The 21,942-nt window shown below is 38.6% G+C and overlaps 1 protein-coding gene across 1 annotated transcript; it reads left to right on the forward strand.

Annotated features, from left to right (window-relative positions):
- Positions 1-147: 147 nt before the first annotated feature.
- Positions 148-15,711, forward strand: aire (autoimmune regulator). Its single transcript, XM_028472090.1, has 11 exons — positions 148-622; positions 738-912; positions 1,159-1,287; positions 1,379-1,444; positions 7,510-7,571; positions 8,422-8,543; positions 11,147-11,216; positions 11,722-11,844; positions 11,956-12,059; positions 15,406-15,469; positions 15,571-15,711. Exons 1-11 carry the CDS (start codon positions 476-478, stop codon positions 15,709-15,711), a joined length of 1,203 nt encoding a protein of 400 aa, XP_028327891.1. The 5' UTR covers positions 148-475.
- The last annotated feature ends 6,231 nt before the right edge of the window (positions 15,712-21,942 follow it).

Genomic DNA, 21,942 nt, shown 5'->3' on the forward strand with positions numbered 1-21,942 from the left:
ATGATATGTTTTTGAGATTTGTATAGAGAGCTCAATTCATTTTCATTTTCAGTTTTTCAAAGAATAGACAGAAGAATGGGCGGGAGCTAACAGCCTCTCGATCACTGACTTATTTGCTGTGCTAATTCCCTGCCAGCTACCAGCGGTGACTCAGCAAACCAGTCAGGTAAGGGGAAGTTGAAGTGGAAAGAACCTTTTAACTGAAAGAATGACCCAACACGTCATTGAGGGGTGTCACACTGGACAGAGGCGGTTGGTGAGATATAGACATATATGGTATATAATAAAAATTAATCATGGGTTTATGGATACAGTTACATGTACCTGGAATGTATTAAGACAAACTGAAAATACATTACCAGTTTCTTCATTCAAGCCATCTTGGGTCTGCGTTTAGTGACTTCTCAGGACACACCTCTTCATTGATCTCAGAACCTTTGGTTACTTTGAACCTCAGTTGTATTCAAACCCCATCATGTCCAGAGTGAATGTGCTTAAGGACTCAAATCTTCGCTCTCTCCTGAGGGAGCTGCGGACTGACATTGCCATGGCGGTCCAGGATGCTTTCCCCCTTATCTATGGCTTGGCAGACAAAAACATCATCACTCCGCAACTGCTGAAGGTATATGAAGTAGATTTTTGGATTCACTTTTCAAGTTTTTGTCTGCACAGATCTCCGCGAAGGTCGTTATCTTGAACAACTAATTTCTATCATCATACTGTACTTCTTGTTGTAGGACACTCTAGAGAGAGAAAGTAGAGAAGGGATCCACAAAGCTATGTATTCCCTGCTGTGCTGGGTGTTGGAGCAAAACACATCCACCATCCGAGCATTCTGGAACAACCTATCCAAAGATTACAATCTGGAAAGTTATCCCAAGATAAAACTGCTGCTTACTAACTTCAACTCCAGTATGTCCCTCACAATATATGTTCATACAAAGTGAATATGAAATTACTGGCTTGACATTTCTATCTAATTAACTGCTTTTTTTTGGGCCAATCAAGTTCATACATGCCCTTTTGGTTGCCTAAAATTGAACAAACAAATCCACATATAGTAGTGTTTTTTTTGTTTTTTTTAAAATTAGATAATCAAACTTTATCATTCCTTTTTTTTTACGTGTCTACAACACTAATAGTTTCATGTGTTGGCAGTAGAGAATGGAGCGGCTCAGAGGAAACATAGCAAGTCGTGTGGTGGACGTAAAACTCTACACAACGGGAAGAAGAGCTGTGAGGACAGAGGATCAACTTCTCTGTACTGTGCCAGGACAAGTGATGGAGGTAGAGGTTAGCTGCCACACTTCACCTACTCTGTCCAGTTCTTCTGCCTGGTTGTCAATGAACTCTCACTGTTATTCTCTGTTTTTTTAAGGAAGCAAAGTGATGCTGGTCAGAGTAAAGGATGGAGCCTTTGCCACACAGCAGCCATTTAAACACAGTAACTACAACAACAGTTCAATGCAGGGATCTAAAATTAGGCAACCAATATGTGGTTTTATTGCTTACTTTAAGCTTTTATAGTATTTATGGTGAAAGTAAGAGAACTGTGGGATTTATCACCTGTTAAAATACACAAACAAAAGTAACAGGATAAACACACATCTTTGCATTGCAGGCAAATCATTGAGCAAAATAATGAATCAGCAGTAACATATGAACAATACACTATCACACTGTAATCACACACTTTTTACACAGTGGTTACAATTTTTAGCAGTTTCGTCCTCTTGATATCGTTCTCTTCCCATCATTCTGATAAAAGTGGAGCTTCTTGTCATCTGCCAAAAGGATGTGATCTATGAATTGAGCAGGCTATTTTAGTTGGTCTTTATTCTGGTTCTGCGGTTTTTGAGGCTTAAAAATGGTTCTTACTAAAGGTGGGACGTGGTGTGGTGGATAGATCTCTGATTGGCTGAAGTCCAGCGTCACGCTCCTGTTTTTCTAAAGCTCATTTACAGGGCCAGGAGAAGGAGAAGGAGAAGAGTAGGGATGGGAATTAATAAGAATTTAGCGATTCCGATTCCATTATCGATACTGCTTATCATCATTATTACAACATATGACACATTTTGGATACAAACATTTGAGAATATTTACAGTCCTCCTTTTGAACTTAAACAACTTGATCCAAAACTAATTCAGACATAAAACAAATAATTATTCTGTAAAAAAAAGAACATATTAACCAAAAGTACAGATGCACTTGTTGTTTAGGTATTTAAATGGTAAAGCTTAAGTTTAGCCGTTGTTTACATTTCTATAAATGGACCTTCAGAAACACCGTCCCCGTTGTTACATGTGACGTCATCAACCGTGTGTGTGAACATGTGAAAGAGCAAACTAAAGACAACGATCAGTACCAGTCCGGACATAAACTGGTGACGAGGTGTGTGTTCTTGCTGAAGTTTGTTGTTTTTGGAAGAAAAGTCAGTACAAGAAGCAACTTTTTCACGAGTATAGAGAACCAGAAAGTGACTAGCGTAGCAACAGAGACGCTACAAACACAGCACGGAGGACAGCACTGCTGCGGGTGGATGAAGTGGATTTTCAGTGGTGGACAGCAAACAACTATATGGTGGTTTTCAGAAAGAACCGGTTTTTAATTCCCATCCCTAAAGAAGAGATTCACTGTCCACTCAGAACACTTTGGATTGCAATATGCAATACAATGTAATAAGATGGTTATGGATTTTTGACCAAATAAAACTGAAAATTATTCTACAAACTGCAGCTTTAATTGATGGGTAGAACTGTTACATCTTCAGCCTCACTTTTATTTAGTTGTTCTAATATTCTAATGTTTAGTTTTGCTGAGCTCACCAGTGATTTCCTATTTTTTGTACATTGTAAACGACTGTTGATTAGGAATCACTTTTTGCTTCCTCCAATGTGTTTGCTCAGATTCATCAAGACAATGATGAGTTGCTTCCCTGATTGGGAATTTATCTTGGAGATATCAAATATCACAGCTGAAGCCTGCTTGTCGTAAATAAAACAATAAGCAAATGCCTGCACATACCTAGACAATAAACATCTGAGCTCAGTGAACTGCTTTTACTTCAGTTGGCTTCAGAAGTAGAACGCACCTACAGTGGAACAAAAAAGTATTTAGTCAGCCACCAATTGTGCAAGTACTCCAACTTCAAAAGATGAGAGAGGCCTGTAATTTTCATCAGTTATACCTCAACTATGAGAGACAAAATGAGAAAAAAAAAACACGGAAATCACATTGTAGGATTTTTAATGAATTAATTGGTAAATCCCTCTGTAAAATAAGTATTTGGTCACAAGCAAGATTTCTGTCTCTCACAGACATGTAACTTCTTCTTTAAGAGGCTCTTTTGTCCTCCACTCGTTACCTGTATTAATGGAACCTGTATGAAGTCGTTATCATTATAAAAGACACCTGTCCAACCTCAAACAGTCACACTCCAAACTCCACTATGGCCAACACCAAAGAGCTGTTAAAGGACACCAGAAACAAAATAGTAGACCTGCACCAGGCTGAGAAGACTGAATCTGCAATAGGTAAACAGCTTGATGTGAAGAAATCAACTGTGGGAGCAATTATTAGAAAATGGAAGACATACAAGACCACTGATAATTTCCCTCGATCTGGGGCTCCATGCAAGATCTCACCCTGTGGGGTCAAAATGATCACAAGAACGGTGAACAAAAATTCCAGAACCACACGGGGGACCTATAGTGAATGACCTGCAGAGAGCTGGAACCAAAGTAACAAAGGCTACCATCAGTAACACACTACGCTGCCAGGGACTCAAATCCTGCAGTGCCAGATGTGTCCCCCTGCTTAAGCCAGTACATGTCCAGGCCCGTCTGAAGTTTGCTAGAGAGCATTTGGATGATCCAGTAGAGGACTGGGCAAATGTCATATGGCCAGATGAAACCAAAATAGAACTTTTTGGTAAAAACTCAACTTGTCGTGTTTATAGGAGAAAGAATGCTGAGTTGCATCCAAAGAACACATTACCTACTATAAAGCATGGGGGTGGTAACATCATGCTTTGGGGCTGTTTCTCTGCAAAGGGACCAGGACTACTGATCAGTGTAAAGGAAATAATGCATGGGGCCATGTATCGTGAGATTTTGAGTAAAAACCTCCTTCCATCAACAAGGGCATTGAAGATGAAACATGGCTGGGTCTTTCAGCACGACAATGATCCTAAACACACCGGCCGGGCAACGAAGGAGTGGCTTTGTAAGAAGCATTTCAAGGTCCTGGAGTGGCCTAGCCAGTCTCCAGATCTCAACCCCATAGAAAATCTTTGGAGGGACTTGAAAGTCCGTGTTGCCCAGCGACAGCCCCAAAACATCACTGCTCTAGAGCAGTGTTTCCCAACCTTTTCTGTCTCATGTACCCCCCGAGGCCTCTCTTCAGATTAGGAGAACCCCTTCGTAGTGTTGTAGTAGTCGAGACCGGTTTTGGTCTCAAGACCTAATTTGAAAGGTCTCGGTCTCGTCTCGGACTCGGAAGCATTTTGACTCGGTCTTGTCTCGGACTCGGGCTGCCCGAATAAATATTAGCTCCCTGGTAAAGATAGTAGCTCTAACAACAGGCAAAATGATAAACTGGTGATATTACAGCCTGTGCAGCAGTATGGGGACGCATTTACTCCGCCTTTGGGTCCTAGTGCCTGCCGGCCGGTGAAGCCTGTTCCATTTACCGAGGTCCGTGTGTGTTTAATAAATCCGTGTGTGTCCGTGTGACAGTCTGCATGTTTATGCTTCCGTCCATCCACTCTTTTCATTGTATCCATCTCTTTTAAGTCTTTTATTGAATAGTGTTGGCTGTAGTCCGGGCCGCCGCCATCTTGAATTACGTTGTCACTAGCTCGTCATCACCGCAAGTCGCGGTGCGACTTAAACATACAAGACAATACACAGGAACAAACAACCCGACAGCATAGATCCAGGGAGCAGTATTTCTTGCAGTATAGGGGTGTGTGTGTGTGATGTCCATCATATATATATACTGTATATATATATATATATATATATATATATATATTAATAACAAAATATTATATAAAAATAATTATGGGAGTAATAATAAACATAAGATAAATATATATACACATATAAAGTAAGAAAAAAGGGGGATAAATAAATACAATTTACATAATCCAATATATAATAGATATATATATAATATCCATGATACAATAATGAAATACATATAATCATAGTTGACATAATGATACAAAGATGAGTTTTATATACACAGGCTATTTTCTTTTTAAAGTGGTGTTTTTTTGTGGCTTTAGACTCCAATTACATGTATGTATATAATATGTTCCCTACAATATAAATAGGTTCACAATATAACAATTTTTTATAGTTTCTGTTTCCACTGTATCCAGAATAATAATAATCTTTCTCAACAAGAGCTGTTGATTGATTTGTTACATGACTGTTTCAGGGTTTGAGTTTGTTTTATTTAGTTTCACATCTACCTGTAGCTCTATGTTTTTTAGACTGATGACAACTTGTTTGTAATTTTATTTCACTTTTACAGTTACAGTTGGGGACCTTTGTAATTGAATACCCTAGTTACATTACAGCAACCAAATTAAACTATATCAACTAAGTGAATTAATAAAAATGGCCTGTGTAAAGGCTTTTTTAAACTAAAAAATTATTTTGTGAAATCTGTGACCTGTTGACCTGTACAACTCAAAGAATCGGAATCGAGAATCGTTTAGAACAGGAATCCAAATTGAGAATCGGAATCAGAATCGTTAAAATCCAAACGATGCCCAACCCTAGCAAAGAGGAAACATTCTGGGGTGTGTAGGTGACCAGCCATGTTATTTCTTGGCAGAAATGCTTTTAAACACTTGCTGTACATTCAGCTGACATAAAAATCTTGTTTTCAAATATGTAGAATAATTGTGAATTTATCAGTAGCAGTAGTAGTTTTAATATTTTAGTAAATTTTTTGCAGGCACCTTTTTCTCCATCAAATGTATTTAAAAGAAACTGAAATTAAAGAGAGAATGTTATTTAACTGTCAAACCTTGTCATAATTTTATTTATTTTTATATTTTTTTAAATTAAAAAAAAAACTAAATAATATATATTATGTTGTGGTCTTGGTCTTGGTCTCAGCTTGTCTCGGTCTTGGTCTTGGTCTTGACTCGGTCTCGGCTCCCGGAAGTCTTGGTCTTGTTTTGGTCTCGGTGCATTCTGGTCTCGGGCAAGTCTTGGTCTCGGATAGTGTGGTTTTGAACACAACACTACCCCTACGTCACTCCAATTCAGTAACCTTTTTTGTTTTATTTACATGTTGTTAACATGTTGGACTCTGAAAGCTCCTACAGCTTGAAAATGTCAACCTGTACGTTTAACGCACACTAAATATCAATTTTGTGCATTACAATTATTGTAATAAGTACCCCCAGCAATGTGTTCAAGTACCCGTAGGGGTACACGTACCCCTGGTTGGGAACCACTGCTCTAGAAGAATGGGCCAAAATACCAGCAACAGTGTGTGAAAACCTTGTGAAGACTTACAGAAAATGTTGACCTCTGTCATTACCAACAAAGGGTACATTACAAAGTATTGAGATTTATTATTGTCCAAATACATACTTTCCACCATAATTTGCAAATAAATTCATTAAAATCCTACAATGTGATTTTCTCACAGTTGAGGTATAACTGTGATGAAAATTACAGGCCTCTCTCATCTTTTTAAGTGGGAGAACTTGCACAATTGGTGGCTGACTAAATACTTTTTTGCCCCACTGTATACATTGTATTCACATTTCTACACTGTTATCTTGACTTCAAATATAAATTAGTTAAATGACTGCACTTAAAGGTCATTTTAATTGTTTGATTCTAAATGTACTGTCGTTGTGTGAAGGGTGGATTTCTTGTACAGCGACTTTGAGTACCCAGAAAAGCGCTATATAAAATTGATGTATAATAATAATAATAATAATAATTAATCATTTCTAGACCTGACTGAACTAATTGTTCACACTGAGAATGTGAAACCAGAATTCTGATTTATGTGTGCCTGTCCTATCTTCTAGTCCAAAAACAAAACCCTGTGTCCTCAGCATTCTCAGATAATGGTAGTGATGATGATGATTGTCATGATGGTGGTGATGATGATGATGAAAACAATAATAAAATTGACTGAAGCTCATTAATTTTGAATGACAATGTACAACATAGTTTTCATTGACGATATATTTTCGCCTGTCTAAATCTATGTTTTAAAGGCATTATATTTTTTCTAATAAAATCAAAATAAGGCTAACCATAACTAACAACATCCAATCAGTGACTACATTTTAGCTATGGCTAATTCATTTATAATGTGAATGGTGAAAGGGCTAAATGAGCCAAACAGATGTTTGAAATTTAAATAAAATCTAAATATATTTGTATCATAAGAACTAAATCTACAACTCATATTTGCTGTCAATAAATGAATAACCTTGATGCAGTTACTTTCCTGTTAACTTTCAGATGGAACAATAACCTCAGCATGTACTTCGCCTCAGCACCAGGAGGGGACAGACACACCCTTGGTACCAGCTGAGACTACCATGCCTACCACACTACACTCAATGAAAGCTGCTTGTGTTTATTTTTTCTGAAGCCTCCCCTCCTCTCTCTCTCTGTGTGTGTGTGTGTGTGTGTGTGTGTGTGTGTGTGTGTGTGTGTGTGTGTGTGTGTGTGTGTGTGTGTGTGTGTGTGTGTGTGTGTGTGTGTGTGTGTGTGTGTGTGTGTGTGTGTGTGTGTGTGTGTGTGTGTGTGTAGGTACAATTTTGAATGACAATGTACAACATAGTTTTCATTGACGATATATTTTCGCCTGTCTAAATCTATGTTTTAAAGGCATTATATTTTTTCTAATAAAATCAAAATAAGGCTAACCATAACTAACAACATCCAATCAGTGACTACATTTTAGCTATGGCTAATTCATTTATAATGTGAATGGTGAAAGGGCTAAATGAGCCAAACAGATGTTTGAAATTTAAATAAAATCTAAATATATTTGTATCATAAGAACTAAATCTACAACTCATATTTGCTGTCAATAAATGAATAACCTTGATGCAGTTACTTTCCTGTTAACTTTCAGATGGAACAATAACCTCAGCATGTACTTCGCCTCAGCACCAGGAGGGGACAGACACACCCTTGGTACCAGCTGAGACTACCATGCCTACCACACTACACTCAATGAAAGCTGCTTGTGTTTATTTTTTCTGAAGCCTCCCCTCCTCTCTCTCTCTGTGTGTGTGTGTGTGTGTGTGTGTGTGTGTGTGTGTGTGTGTGTGTGTGTGTGTGTGTGTGTGTGTGTGTGCGTGTGTGTGTGTGTGTGTGTGTGTGTGTGTGTGTGTGTGTGTGTGTGTGTGTGTGTGTGTGTAGGTACACAGTAATGATGATGAGTGTGCAGTATGTAAAGATGGAGGGGAGCTGATTTGTTGTGATGGATGTCCTCAAGCTTTTCATCTGACCTGCCTGGAGCCTCCACTCATAACAGTACCAAGGTGAACCCAACCCAGGCTTGAGTAGGACTGTTTTACAGTGTATTTCAATTACAAGATTACAATTTCATTTAGCAGATGCTTTTATACAAAGCGATGTACAACACAACTAGTCAGGGTTAAGTGACTTGCTCAACGTTCCACAGTGATGGTCCAGGTTGGAGTCAAACCCGTGACCCTCCGATTGCAAGCCTTATTTATTTATGTATTTAATAAATTATTTGATAGGGATAATGCAACGTTAATGAACACCTGCATTGAAACAACAAAACAGACGTAAACATGCCAGATTATAGCCACGGGGCTCGTTTACATCCGTAGTCCCTAGGTAGATGACAGAAATACAGAAAATACAACAAACAATGTTACAGAAATTAATAAGTACAAAAAAGTAAAAGAAGAGTCACTTAATGATCACAAGACTGGTTTACTTTAAGCCACACTTTGAGTTTAATTTTAAAGATAGGAAATGTGAGACATTCCCTAACAGTGAGGAGGAGACTGTTCCATAATTTACAGGCCTTCACAGACACAGCATTTTGTCCAAAAGCTGTTCTTCTGAAAGGAACCTCACAGTCACCTCTAGAGGACGCCAGTGTCCTAGCACCACTGTGAGTCTTTGGTTTAAATAAGTCAGACAGGGGAGGTGGAGCTAATCCATTTAACACTTTCTAAAGAAAACAGTCATATTAAAAAAAATTTAAACTTCTCTAGGCTCAATATGTGATTATGTTTTTGTATAATATTGCAAATATGGATGGACATTGGCTTTTTACAAAATACTTTTAAGGCATTTTTATAGAGCTATTCTATTGATTTGCGTGTGTTCACAGCAGGACCAACTTGTAAAACAATATTCAACATGTGATAAAATCATAGAATATAAAAACACTTCAGCAGCCCTAAATGGTATGAATTGATGAATTTGTTTAAAATTTCGTAGATTTAATTTCACTGTATTAGACATTTTTTTTACATGTTTTTTAAAATTTAATGTGGAGTCATGGGTCACACCAAGATACTTAAATTCTGAGACAATTTGTCATTCTTTTCCTCTTAAAATGACGCCCGATTGTTTTGTGTCGTGAGACTGTTTAGTGAACAGGAAGCCTGCTTCCTTAAAGAGTAACTAAACCCCAAACCCACTTTTTTCTGCTGAATACAGATGTATTTGGGTATTAAAGGTAGGGTAGGCGATTTTCAAAAGCTAGCATGATTTTGAATGTAGCCTCCCTGATGGATTTTCTTCGTTCCTTTTTCAGAGCACATAAGATCTTAATTTCTGTCAGGACATGAAGACAGTTTCAATCAAAAACTTAAAAAGTGTATCTGGAGGAAATTGCCTACCATAGATTTAAGTAGTGTTAAGTACTGTTGATTGATCCTGGTCCAACTTTTTACATTTTAGTAAAAGTATTTTAATTTTGCGTATTTCGTTGTAAAAGTCACTGGCCTCCAAGGGTTGAACCCCGGCTATAACAATTGAATTTTTCTATTGGCTGAGACGGATCATTTAGATTACCCTGTGACACCAACTTTCACTGTTGGCCCCGCCCCTCCCATAAAAGCTGAGAGGAGGGAGGAGGGTTTCCTCCAACCACAGCCCTCAGTGAGCATTGATTGACAGCCTCATTGAGGAGGTCTAATAGCACGTTCACACCAAACGCGCCCACAGCGTCAACAGCATCAGGTTTGCATAGACAACATATGGTGGACGTGCTTCTAGGAGTGTCGAGAGGTCCCGCTGCGTGTCCCGCGCCTCCTGTGCGGTGCGTTTTGAAGCTTTCCATGCGGCGGACGCTGTGCGTTTTGAGATTTCAAGCTTTTGACGTGTGTCCGGCGCCTCCAATGCAGCCGACGCTGGAGTTGGGATTGTTGAACATTTGGGCAGCACGTCGACCAATCAGGAGCTTTCCCCCAACCTTCCCAACTTGTGTGGATGGTCTCCAGTGTTGTTGGCGCTGATGACAAGCGTACTGATTCAATGAGCACAAGCGTGAGGCACGATTTTGACGCCCGAAACGCGTTTGATGTGAACGTACCATAATGCTCCATGTGAAACAGTCCGCTGCAGCTGTGATGTTTTTGAATCTGTGCTTCTATAAAGAACAGATTCTACGCTAATCAGAGGGTTCATCAAGCTATGTGTGTATGTACAGACACATAGTGTGTGTATCCAGGTCTGTCTCTGCGTGTACGCGAACGTGCATGTACTTCTTGCTGCTGTGTGTCTTTTTTTTTTGTTTGTGTGTGTGAGGTCACGGTGTTCTGAGGCTCATGGCGGGACTAGAGCAGGGACTGTTTGTGAGTAATACAGAATATTGTCTGTGGGGCTATGTGTGCTGTGTATTGTATGTAGTAGTTGAGCAGGCAGCAGTCTGTCACTGCCAGCACTGACCTGAGTGGGCGTGTCTAACTGCTACAGGAGTAACGCTCATAATCAAGGCATTTTTTGAATTTCCCCCCTAGTGGCAACTCAGCAGAAAACAGGGGTTTAGTTACTCTTTAACTGCTACCCCCGACCACCACCACCACCACCCTCACAGACTGGCATATGTAATCTGTATTTCAGCATATAAATTTGACAAGAATCTACTTTTTCACAGTGGACCTTGGCAGTGTGCATGGTGCTGTGGAGACAGAGTGAAGGCAGAAAAGGCTAAGCAGCCTATAGAGGTACGTTGTTAAGAGAAGAGTTTATATTGTACACGTAGCTGAAACAATACAATGTAATGTAAGTGACCGGTGATTAAGACATACCTCAATTTATGTCTGTAATAGTTATAGATGTACGTAATGCTGGGGTTACAAAAAGCCCGACAGGTTACCAATGTCAAACCTGTGTGATTCATGACACTCCAAGCGCAACCTAACTTGAGATGCAGTGCGTAGTATTTATGGGGAAATCTTTCAATAATGCTACAAATGTGACCATATTTATTGATATTTTGTACTGCATTGTACATCGCGTTGAAATGTGAGGCACTCTGTCACAAAATCTAAATGCTTGGAGTTCATATTGTGTCAGTGCTCTGTGTAATCCCAGCATAATATACAATTTAACAACTGTTGCTTGTGTCTCAATGTTGGTGCCTGCAAACAAAGTACCAGTAGATTGTGTTTTTTTCCGGGACCGGCATTTTAAAAATGGTGATCATTGTCCTAAAATTAAATGACTCAGGTACAATCTAAACCTCAGCAAGAAAACACCAATGACTGCACAGATGTATCGTTCTACTCCTTTTTGCCAACTTCCTCCCCTAAGGCCACAGCTCCTGTTCACACATCTAGTGAAAGAAACCAGGTAAGCCATACAGTTTCCCTAGCTCTTTTCAGTCATCCTCTGTATTTATCACATGCTAAATGGTCAAGGGAATCCAGTCATTTGCAATATTCTTTTGCTTGTTTCTTCAAGGTGGTTGATGTTAAGGATGTTTGCGGTGTTTGTCATGTTGGAGGAAACCTGTCTTACTGCCATTACTGTCTGGCACCTTTCCACCAATCCTGCATCTCTCTAAAGTAAGACAAACTTGAAACACCTCATTCTCCAAATTTTTTTAATTTTTCATCACCTACTTTACTTAACAATCTTCTGACTTTTATTCCATTTCATACCAATATATTCTTCTTCTTTTCCTTTGACAGTTCCCTTCAACGGTCGCCACAGCCATTTCTCTGTCTCCATCTAACCCTACCCTCTGCATCCTTTTCTCTCACACCAACTGACTTCATGTCCTCTCTCACTACATCCATAATCTCCTCTTTGGTCTTCTTCTAGGCCTCATCCCTGGCAGTTCAAACATCAGCATCATTCTACTGATAATAGCTGGGTTTTTATTACAGATTTTATTTTATAAATGGCGACAAAGTATAATTGTATTCCATTGATTGTTGTTTTGGGCTGGAGCCTCGCAACTCCTGCGAAATCTTGCCACAGGAAGACTAACGCGCCAAACCTCTTTATAAAACTCAGCATTCCTTTGTTGTTTCACGCCTAATGTGGTGGTAATAATTTTTTATATATAATGCTAAGAAATGTCCCAATCTCCTCTTCTGTTTACATGTACCGCGTCATGTTCACTCAAAGAGAAGTGGTCATGTGACCAGGTACGTCACGTCCTGTGAAGTGTATTTGCGGAAAAGGTGTTTCCATGGCGCTTTTGCGACACATTTCAGAATAGAAACTTCTGAAATACTTCCTCATTAAAGCTCTTTTGCGATACTTGAATGCTTTTTCGAAATTCAGGTATTTCCATTACAAGTCTGTATTGCGCTATTTAAATTTTGCGCATTTCCAAGGGTAATGGAAACGCATCTACATTTACTGACACTATTTGGGAAGACAGTAGCTCAGTCAGTAGGGACATGAGTTGGGAATCAAAGGGTCGCCAGCTCAGGTCCCAGGTGCAGACCAAAAAATGGAAGTTGTTCTGGTAGCTGGAAAGGTGCCAGGGCACCTCTTGAACAAGGCACCAAACCCCTACACTGCTCTGATGCGCTCCCTTCATAATAAAAGCAGCCTCACTCTGACATCTCTCCATTAAAGCATGTCCACAGGTCCTGTTTGTGCATGTGTGTAATTCGGGCCTATATGTGTGAGCAGCAGGGTTGGGGTCAATTACAATAAATTTTTTCCACCTGAAAGTCAATTACAATTACACTTACTACTCCCTTTTTAAGTCCAAACCATCTCAGTCTGGCCTTTCTGACATTATCTAGAAAACATCTAACATGTATTGTCCCTCTGATGCACTCATTCCTGATCCTATCGATGTTCATCTTCATCTCTACCACCTCCAGCTCTGATTCCTTCTTTTCCTCAGTGCCACTGTCTATAAACCATACAACATGCCTATTCTCACTACCGTTTTGTACACCTTTCCTTTGATTCTTCCTGAAAACGCTGGCATTTTGCTCACCTCATTCCAGCCTGCTTGCACATGTTTCTTCACCTCTTTTTCACACTCTCAGTCAATAATATAATCACCTAAATATTCAAGTGTGAGTTGTTTTTGTTATACAACTACAGCTATTGTCCTCAATGTAGGGTTGTAAGCTCAGCCTTGCAGCTGTTGGGTTGTAGAGTAGTCTAGCCAAAGACGGTGGTAGGAAAGCGACAACAGAAGTCTTTCTACCTTTAGTGAGCTTTTATTTACAGTGGTTTTTATAAACAACATATGTTCACAACACTCTCCATGCAAACTTTCCTGGAAACAGGTGGAGTAGCTGCACCTGTTTGTGGACCACTTCACTAAAGGGTGAAACCCACATTCCCTTAATTACCAAACAAATGTACCAAACTCTGAAATCAACATTAACTCATTTACATAACTAAATGACATAAATAAACAAATTAAATCAATCTGCTTGCTAAATAATCATTGCAAGTCACAAATGAAAATGTCAAACAAAGAAGAATATCCCCCTCAGTTGGTATGGCCCAGATATTCAATTTATATAGTGCAAAATACAACAAAGTCATCTCAAAGTGCTGAACAAAATATAAAGTGCATAGTAAGAAAGAAAGAACCCAACAAGATCCACATGAACAAGCAATTAGCGATAGTGGGAAGAAAAAATTCCCTCTTTTTTATAGGAAGAAATCTGTAGTGGAACCGGGTTCAGAGGTGGCAGCCATCTGCTTTGACTGGTTGGGTTTAGTGAACAGAAGGACAAACACAATAGGATAGAAGGATAGTCCATCCAACTGTCCCAGACTAGTTGAGCCGTGAACCATTGATCAGTCCATCCAGGTGCTCCAGACTAGTTGAGCCAAGAACCATTGATCAGTCCATCCAGGTGCTCCAGACTAGTTGAGCCGCGAACCGTGAATCAGGAACCGCCAGCTCCAGCATCAAGACTCCTGAAACAGAAAAGAGAGCAGAGGGCGAGGAGTGAGCGGTATGTTGGGTTATGCAATGAGGGAAAGAAGTGGGGGATTGGCTACAAAACGGCACAACTGTGTCTGACTGGACATCATCCCATTGCAGCCCATTAGAGCTATGTATGGATGGTGGATCGTGTTTGAATATAATGTTGGTGTTCTACAATATAATCTTAGCTTCCTATTTTTAGGTTTAGGGCTTTGTTCCTAGAGGTTAGGTTAACACTATTATACAGTGTACGCTTTAGCAAATAAGTAGGTTTTGAGTTTACTTTTAAAGGGGGAGGGAGTAGCAGCCTCCCGTACCGAGACTGGGAGCTGGTTCCAAAGGCGAGGCGCCTGGTAGCTGAATGCTCTGCCTCTTGTTCTACTTCTAGATACTTTAGGAACTTCCAGATGTCACCAGAGATAAGTATGTGGTGACATCACCAACTCTGACATGGCAGGAAATGATGGTCCTGCACACTAAACAAAAACATACAGTGAGTGAAGAAACATAAAATGATAGTCAATGAAACAAAGCCTAAATAAATATATTTTAATAAACAGTATGTAGCGTTAAATGTCTATGCTTTGATGTAAACTATAACTAAATGCTGACAAACAAACCCGTGACAATACGTGTTTGCTACAGTATGTTATAAAAGCAAAAGTAATTTATAGCTAAATTAATAAAATGCAATTTTATATATATATATATATATATATATATATATATATATATACAGTATATACAGTATATAATAAGTGACAATATGGTGAATCCACTCATAAAATAATGTGTCTAAAATAATGTTTCCGAACACAGGTGATGATTACTGTGAGATTTAATCATTTAGTGACAACAAAAAGAGAGTTTATTCAAAAATCAGAGGTAGTGTGTATGCTTTGCATGGTGCACTGTGGAAAATGAGTTATTGATTGAAAGAAATATAGACCAGCACCTCTCTGACTCACTCTCAGTGATTCTGTGTTTCCAAGTGGAAGATCTGTCTGCCTGTCCTGCTGCTCTGTACAAAGAAAGCCTGAATCCATGGACACACAGGTGTGTGTGCACACGTTCACATTACGAGGTCCTCTCTGTAATCAAAAACCTTCACTATCTGAGTGTCAGTTTGTGAGAAAGTGTGTTTTCTGTGTCCCTAGGTAGCGCCGGATGTTCAAAACAATGTGGTTTGGGATCAGACTGCCTCCATTTCTGAGCCCATCCTCCAAAAACATGAACTTGATGCTATCCTGGGAGATGTGAGTGAGGCCCATGCTGTATGTCATCATTACTATGCTTAGTTCCTCTAGCACACACAATGGCTGCTCCTCTTACCTCTGAAATGTGAGATCTAATGTCCACTCTGCTGAAAATAAATGCATTTGGGCATAAAGTAGTGTTGTTGATTGGTTCTAGTCCAACTCTTGACATTTTAGTCAAAGTATTTTAATTTGGTATATTTGGTCGTAAAAATGTAAGTGACCGGCTATTACAATACAATTTTGAAATTGGCTGAGAATGGTAAATGGTAAATGGACTTGATTTTATATAGCGCTTTATCACCACACTGAAGCAGTCTCAAAGCGCTTTACATATTAGCTCATTCACCCAGTCACTCTCACATTGTGAACTTGGCCCCGCCCCTCCTATAAAAAACTAGCAGTCTCTGCAATCTGTGGCGAGTAGGTTGGATTGAGAAAAGTGTGAATAGAGAGGTATATTGAGCATTGAATAAGTAGTTAGCATAGCATGAATAGTTTTGTAGATGTTATAGTATAGACTAGACCTTTATTGATCCCCATAGGGGAAATTCACACGTTGCAGTAACACCATAGGATAGCAAGAGTAAACCGTAAGAACAAAAATATAGACCAACATAGGGTAATAGTGCAAAAATACAACTGTGGGACAGACATAAAAAAGAAAAAAGATCAAAATAAAATACATTTAAACACAATTCAAAACAAAAACAAAACAACAATAACAACAATGGTATAGAAAACACAACAATGTGCAAATTACAAATTGAGGAATTTGGTTGGGGGGGATATCAGTGTTGTTACATTTATTGTTAAACAGTGGTGTTGAACATAATCAAGATTACAAGATTACAGACGTACAAAAGCAACGTACAACACGAGAGGGACTTGCTTAACATCCACAGTGATGGTCCAGGTTGGATTCGAACTAGTGACCCTACGATTACAACGCTTCCTTCACCGTAATGTCACCACTGCCCATAATCAAGGCATTTTTGGAATTTTCCCCCTCTTGGCACGTCAGCCAAAACCTGGGGTTTAATTATGCTTTAAGGACAAAAATCACGGGTGGAGGAAAGCAATGAATCATACTCCTAAGAGCCTTTTTTTAAATTTAACAAACAGGTTTTTTTTTTTTTTCAAAACACTCAGGGTGTTTTCTTTCTTTCTTTTCTTCTTTTTTTTTTAAAAATGTTCCTTTAAAAAACATTGTTTTTAAAATAAAACCATTTTACTAATCTCTGCTTTTTAGTAACACATTGTAATGTATTATTTCTGCTTTATGAACTACCACAGAGTTCCATTGATGGCATCCTGCAGTGGACCTTTGGCAATGTTGGATGCAACATTCCAGCATCACAAGAATGCTTCCAGTGAAAGGATATAAATATTCAAAATGATGTTCAGATACACGATCTGATAACTGACCTATGATGGACAGTTTGAGCTCCACTCACCAACCTTGGGGTCAAATTTTGATAGATTTTAAGAACTGTGACAGCCAAAACTTATACTTGGTAATTACCACTTCCAAAGAAAATGTAAGTATATTGCTGTAACATCACAATTGAAAAATTTATTGTATTTTTTCTTTAAAGCTATGTTAATTTAACAAAATGAAAAAAAAATGCATACCAATAAAACACTTCCATTATCTGAGAATCTTTGAAAATGTAACATCTTTGGAATTAGAATAATGCTCACAGTATGTAAAATATGTCCCATATGGTGACGCCATGTTTCCTTCCAAGGCGGGCCCTGATTTAGCTAAAATAGGCTCTAGCAGACAGTAAAGTATTAGTACAGTAATGGTCTAATGGCAGGGATTTCCCCCTGACAACACTAAGAGGGGCCAGACTCTCTTTGAAGCACTAGAAATAATGATATAATAAACCCATGCTTCATAACAGGAGTGGGCAACACTATCACAGCGGGCGCCAAAAAATGTGATTGTGTCTGATCCGAGGGCCACATTATCAGCGTTTATGTCAAATTTGGAATAATGATTGATCTGAGAATGTAGGGGAAAAACGGTTTTGCCTTTTTTCTTACTTTGTCTGTAGTTTTGTTGTTTTGTCAGTTTTTAGTCATTTTGTGTGTTTTTGGAGTCATTTTGTGAGTTTTTGTTATATTTTTGTGTTATTGTTGTAATTTTGTGTATTTTTCTGTCATTTTCTGCTGTTACGTTGTCGATTTGTGTTTTTGGAGGGACTTTTTGTATTTTGTTGTTTTCTGTATTTTTTATCATTTTGTGTAATTTAGTTGACAGTTTGTGTGTCTTTGAAGCTATTGTGTAATGTGTTGTTTTTTGTGTTTTTGCAGTAATTTTGTTTGTTTAAGTGGTTGTTGTGTCTATCTTTGTTGTCATTTTGTGTATTTTAGGAATTTTATGTCTTTTTGTTGTACATTTTGCTGTCGATTTGTATGTTTTGGGAGTTATTTTGTTTATTATGTTGGGCTTTATATTTCTTCAACTTCTTGAAATACAATTTTTGGGGATTTGTTTTGGGGGCCGCACAAAATTAGATCGAGGGCCACCAGTTGCCTATGGCTGCTGTATAATGTTGCTTGGTTTGTGATTTTTACCATTTAAAAGATGTGTAATGGACTACCCCACACACACCCTCAATGCAGTGCTTAGACAGTAGATACCAGCACTTAAACATAAACTCAAGCTCACCTCTTGTAGCATTTGCTTTGCTTTTCAGTCAACTTTTAGCTTCTTTTTTCATACAAGGGAGCTCGGTTTTTGTAACTGTTATCAAGATATAGGGACAATTCTCACAGATATTGTACTTTGGTGTATTATACATTTTAACCTTTGGTTTTGTGTTCATGTCTAAATGGAAAGAGAAAGTATCAATGAAAGTGCAACGTAGTACAACAGAGGGCAGTATAGTTTTAGATGAGCATTACCCAAACAGTGTATAAATGCACACATGTTGGTTTTGCAGAAGATCATAACAAAGACAATCCTAAGTGTGCAAAAAATCATTGAGTCACAAAAAAGTTCTCACATTTTACCAGATGGTTTCAATACAACATTTTATACACACAAAAAAATGTCTTTGTTTTACGGCAATTCCTTAAGGACCAAATCACTGCGATGAGGAATGTTGTTTTTGTTTTACAATTCATGAGTTTTAGCAAGACTGCCAGTAAGATGGAACTGGGCCAGGCAGCGCACAGATCTTTCTCCCTTTGGTATTTGGTTGTCATGGCTCTGAGCTCCAACAGGCCCAAAACAAAGGATGAGAAACATGTATCTGTGCTTGTTTATTAATCAGTCCTCTAAACCCTAAGGGTTCATAAAACATCCTGCATTACTCTGAGATGACACATATTTGTAACACAAGAGGTGGAAAATAGGCTTTCAGTATAAGACAAACTCATATGTTACACATACATTCATAATTTGATTTTCTGCTTGTGATGTTTTTACGTTCACTTAAACTTTCTGCTTTACCATCACCTATACCCGCTATGCATTTGATGTTCATATGACACTGCATGGAAAGACTGATAAAACATTGTGGTTGCGGTTCAAGAAAGAACAAAATAAAGTCTTTTTTCCAAACACTGGGGGCTCCCATCTTCAATTGAGGGAATTTGTGGTTGTTCATGCATTGTGCTTGGCTGTGTACTGATTTGAACCATGATTATCAGATAACCATTGCAAAATGAATAGAGAAATTCTGTTCTTCTGCAAAAACATTTTGGACGAGAAATGGAGATTGCCAAGATGTTGTAACTAAACACAGTTCAAACGTGCTAAAAAAGGAAAAGACAAAAAAGTTGAAAATAATGCACAGTGTAGTTTGGGACTCTTCAATCAAAACTTTGTGAATTTTCATTTATTACTATTATTTAAAAAGTATTGACTTATGTCAACCATGTGTAAAATTCAACTGCCTGCTTGTGTCATCAGACTCCAGGCAGAAATATGTTCCTTGTTGGCTACAATATCTGTGGTATCAGAAATGTTCAGCAACTCATTCTCAAACTCAAAGTTTACTGAGGTGTAAATTAAAGTAAAGTTAACAGAATGTTGATTCAAAGATTTTAAAATTCCTTAGTGCATCATCATTCCCATGGGTAAACGTTTACATCGAAAGGCTGCGTTTTTCCCAAATGACACTCTCAGCCTTGGGAAGTGTTTGAGCAGCAGTAAAAACAAGCTCACAACAGTAAGCATTACATCTTTCTGTGTGAGTGCCTGAAAAATCACAAAGCCAAATTCCTCAAACACACATCCTGTCACATCCCTATCATTGGTGAATAAGCCTTTTCACACTCTCGCTGTGGTTCAGTTCTCGCGCATGAGGTCAAAGGTCAAGAAGTATAAACTCGCCATAGCTGATGGTGTAAACAGCGAGTCCGACGGAGATTTAGATCATTTTTTCCCCGTTGGAGCATTGATTTTTTGAAAAAAAAAATTACAGAAACATGGTATTGGTCTCCGAAGTAGAAATGTTGAGTTAGCTAATGCTGCACACGAGCTAAAAAGTCAGGTTTTTCCTGGCTTTTCACAATTCAATTAAATTCAACTTTATTTATATAGCGCAAATTACAACAAAGTCATCTCAAAGCGCTTAACAACATATAGAGTCCATAGTAAGAAAGAAAGAACCTAACAACATCCACATGAACAAGCATTTAGCGAAAGTGGGAAGAAAAAACTCCAGTGGAATCAGGTTCAGAGGTGGCAGCCATCTGCTTCCACTGGTTGGGTTAGTGAACAGAATAGGATAGAAGGATAGTCTATTAGAGTGTTACCTTGCTTCCTTCCTACTGCTGAGCTGCTAAACACTATTAAAATGCTAAAGATCTCTGGAATTAAATGTGTGTGTGAGTGTGAACTAGCTTGTTTACGTTTTTATACCTCTCGACCTATGACCAAGATGCAGTTTTGTGAAAATTGGAGAAGAGAAAAAACTTGAAATAACCCCCAAAATATATTTCAACATGTTGAAGACGGTAATATGAAGTTTCTACCTATTTCTCAAAGCTCAGAAATCTAGCAATGGTTTATATTATGTATTCACTATACCAGGGGTCTGCAACCTTTACTCTCAAAAGAGCCATTTTGTCATATCTCACCTGGATTAAAGTCCTTCCAGAGCCGTAAAAAAAAAAAAAAACCTTTCTAATGAAAACAACATAGTGTATACATTTCTATACAGTTAAAATTATATCGAATAATGTTTTGAAAACAAACTAAATTTTTTTTTTTCAGATAATGTATTTGAAGGGCTACAAAAAATAACTTGAATTTGACAACACATGTCAGTCAACACATGCTGATTACTAATTTCTTGCCACATATCAAGCATGCATTTTTAGCCGGCATGTTTGCAGTTAAATGAATCTGTCCCCACATAATTCAAATGTATATTTACGTCCAGGATAGACTTTTAGTATTTTTGAAAGCTTTAGGGAGCCATTGCAAAAGAGTCAAAGAGCCACATGAGGCTCCAGAGCCGCAGGTTGCAGACCCCTGCACTATACCTACAATGTCTCATTCAAAGACCTTGGAAGTGAGCAGGTGAACACGGAATACTTATTAAACTGGCAGATTGTAAACAGAGGAAAGGCATTAAGCTTCAGTATGTAGAATCGTGAGACTTGTATAGAAACAACCATATTCCCCCCTCCCCTCCCTGTTTCAAAACCTATTGTCCCATACGGTATACTGGTGAACGCTCCAACTGTGGAGCCCTTAGTGACTTTTTTCTCTAAAGAGACTAGTGACAAATGTAGGGACTTTATCATGAGTTATTGGAGAGTTTTCTCATTCATGAAAGCTCGTATCACTCTGTCGTTAGTGTCCTCCAAAGCAGCAGAGGCTGCTGCTGTGAGCTCCTACCCCGTCACATAGCTCTCACACAGGCAGTGGTGATCCCAGCTGCAGGTCAGAGCCACATCACTCAACATCCAGACTGCAAATGAATTGTCTGTTCTCTCCACCTTGGGTGTGCTTCTCTTAGGTTTACACATGATTTATCCAGTGTGCTCACGCTCTATGTTCGAGCAGACTACGCATGTCACCGACCTCCGTGGATTCCGTTACGCCCAAGTATGTTTGGTCCTTAGAATGTTGCTTTTGTTGTTGAAAAAAAAAAAAAAAAAAGAATGTTGCTTTTCCACGTGGGTCTTCTTTTTTCTTCTTGTTTTCCTGTGTCACTGTTGTGTCTAACGCTGCGATGTAGACTTCTGCTGGAATGTCCACCATTGTACCTTTACTACAGAGGACATGAACGCGCATCGACTTTA

This window comes from Gouania willdenowi, chromosome 17, assembly GCF_900634775.1.
Source record: "Gouania willdenowi chromosome 17, fGouWil2.1, whole genome shotgun sequence".
Lineage (NCBI taxonomy): Eukaryota > Metazoa > Chordata > Actinopteri > Blenniiformes > Gobiesocidae > Gouania > Gouania willdenowi.

Excerpts from the sequence above, each read along its gene's own strand:
- aire (XM_028472090.1), top strand. The coding sequence starts at position 476 with ATGTCCAGAGTGAATGTGCTTAAGGACTCAAATCTTCGCTCTCTCCTG. Across the intron at positions 12,060-15,405 it reads CAATCCTGCATCTCTCTAAA|TGGAAGATCTGTCTGCCTGT; the intron begins GTAAGACAAACT and ends TGTGTTTCCAAG. Across the intron at positions 15,470-15,570 it reads CTGAATCCATGGACACACAG|GTAGCGCCGGATGTTCAAAA; the intron begins GTGTGTGTGCAC and ends CTGTGTCCCTAG.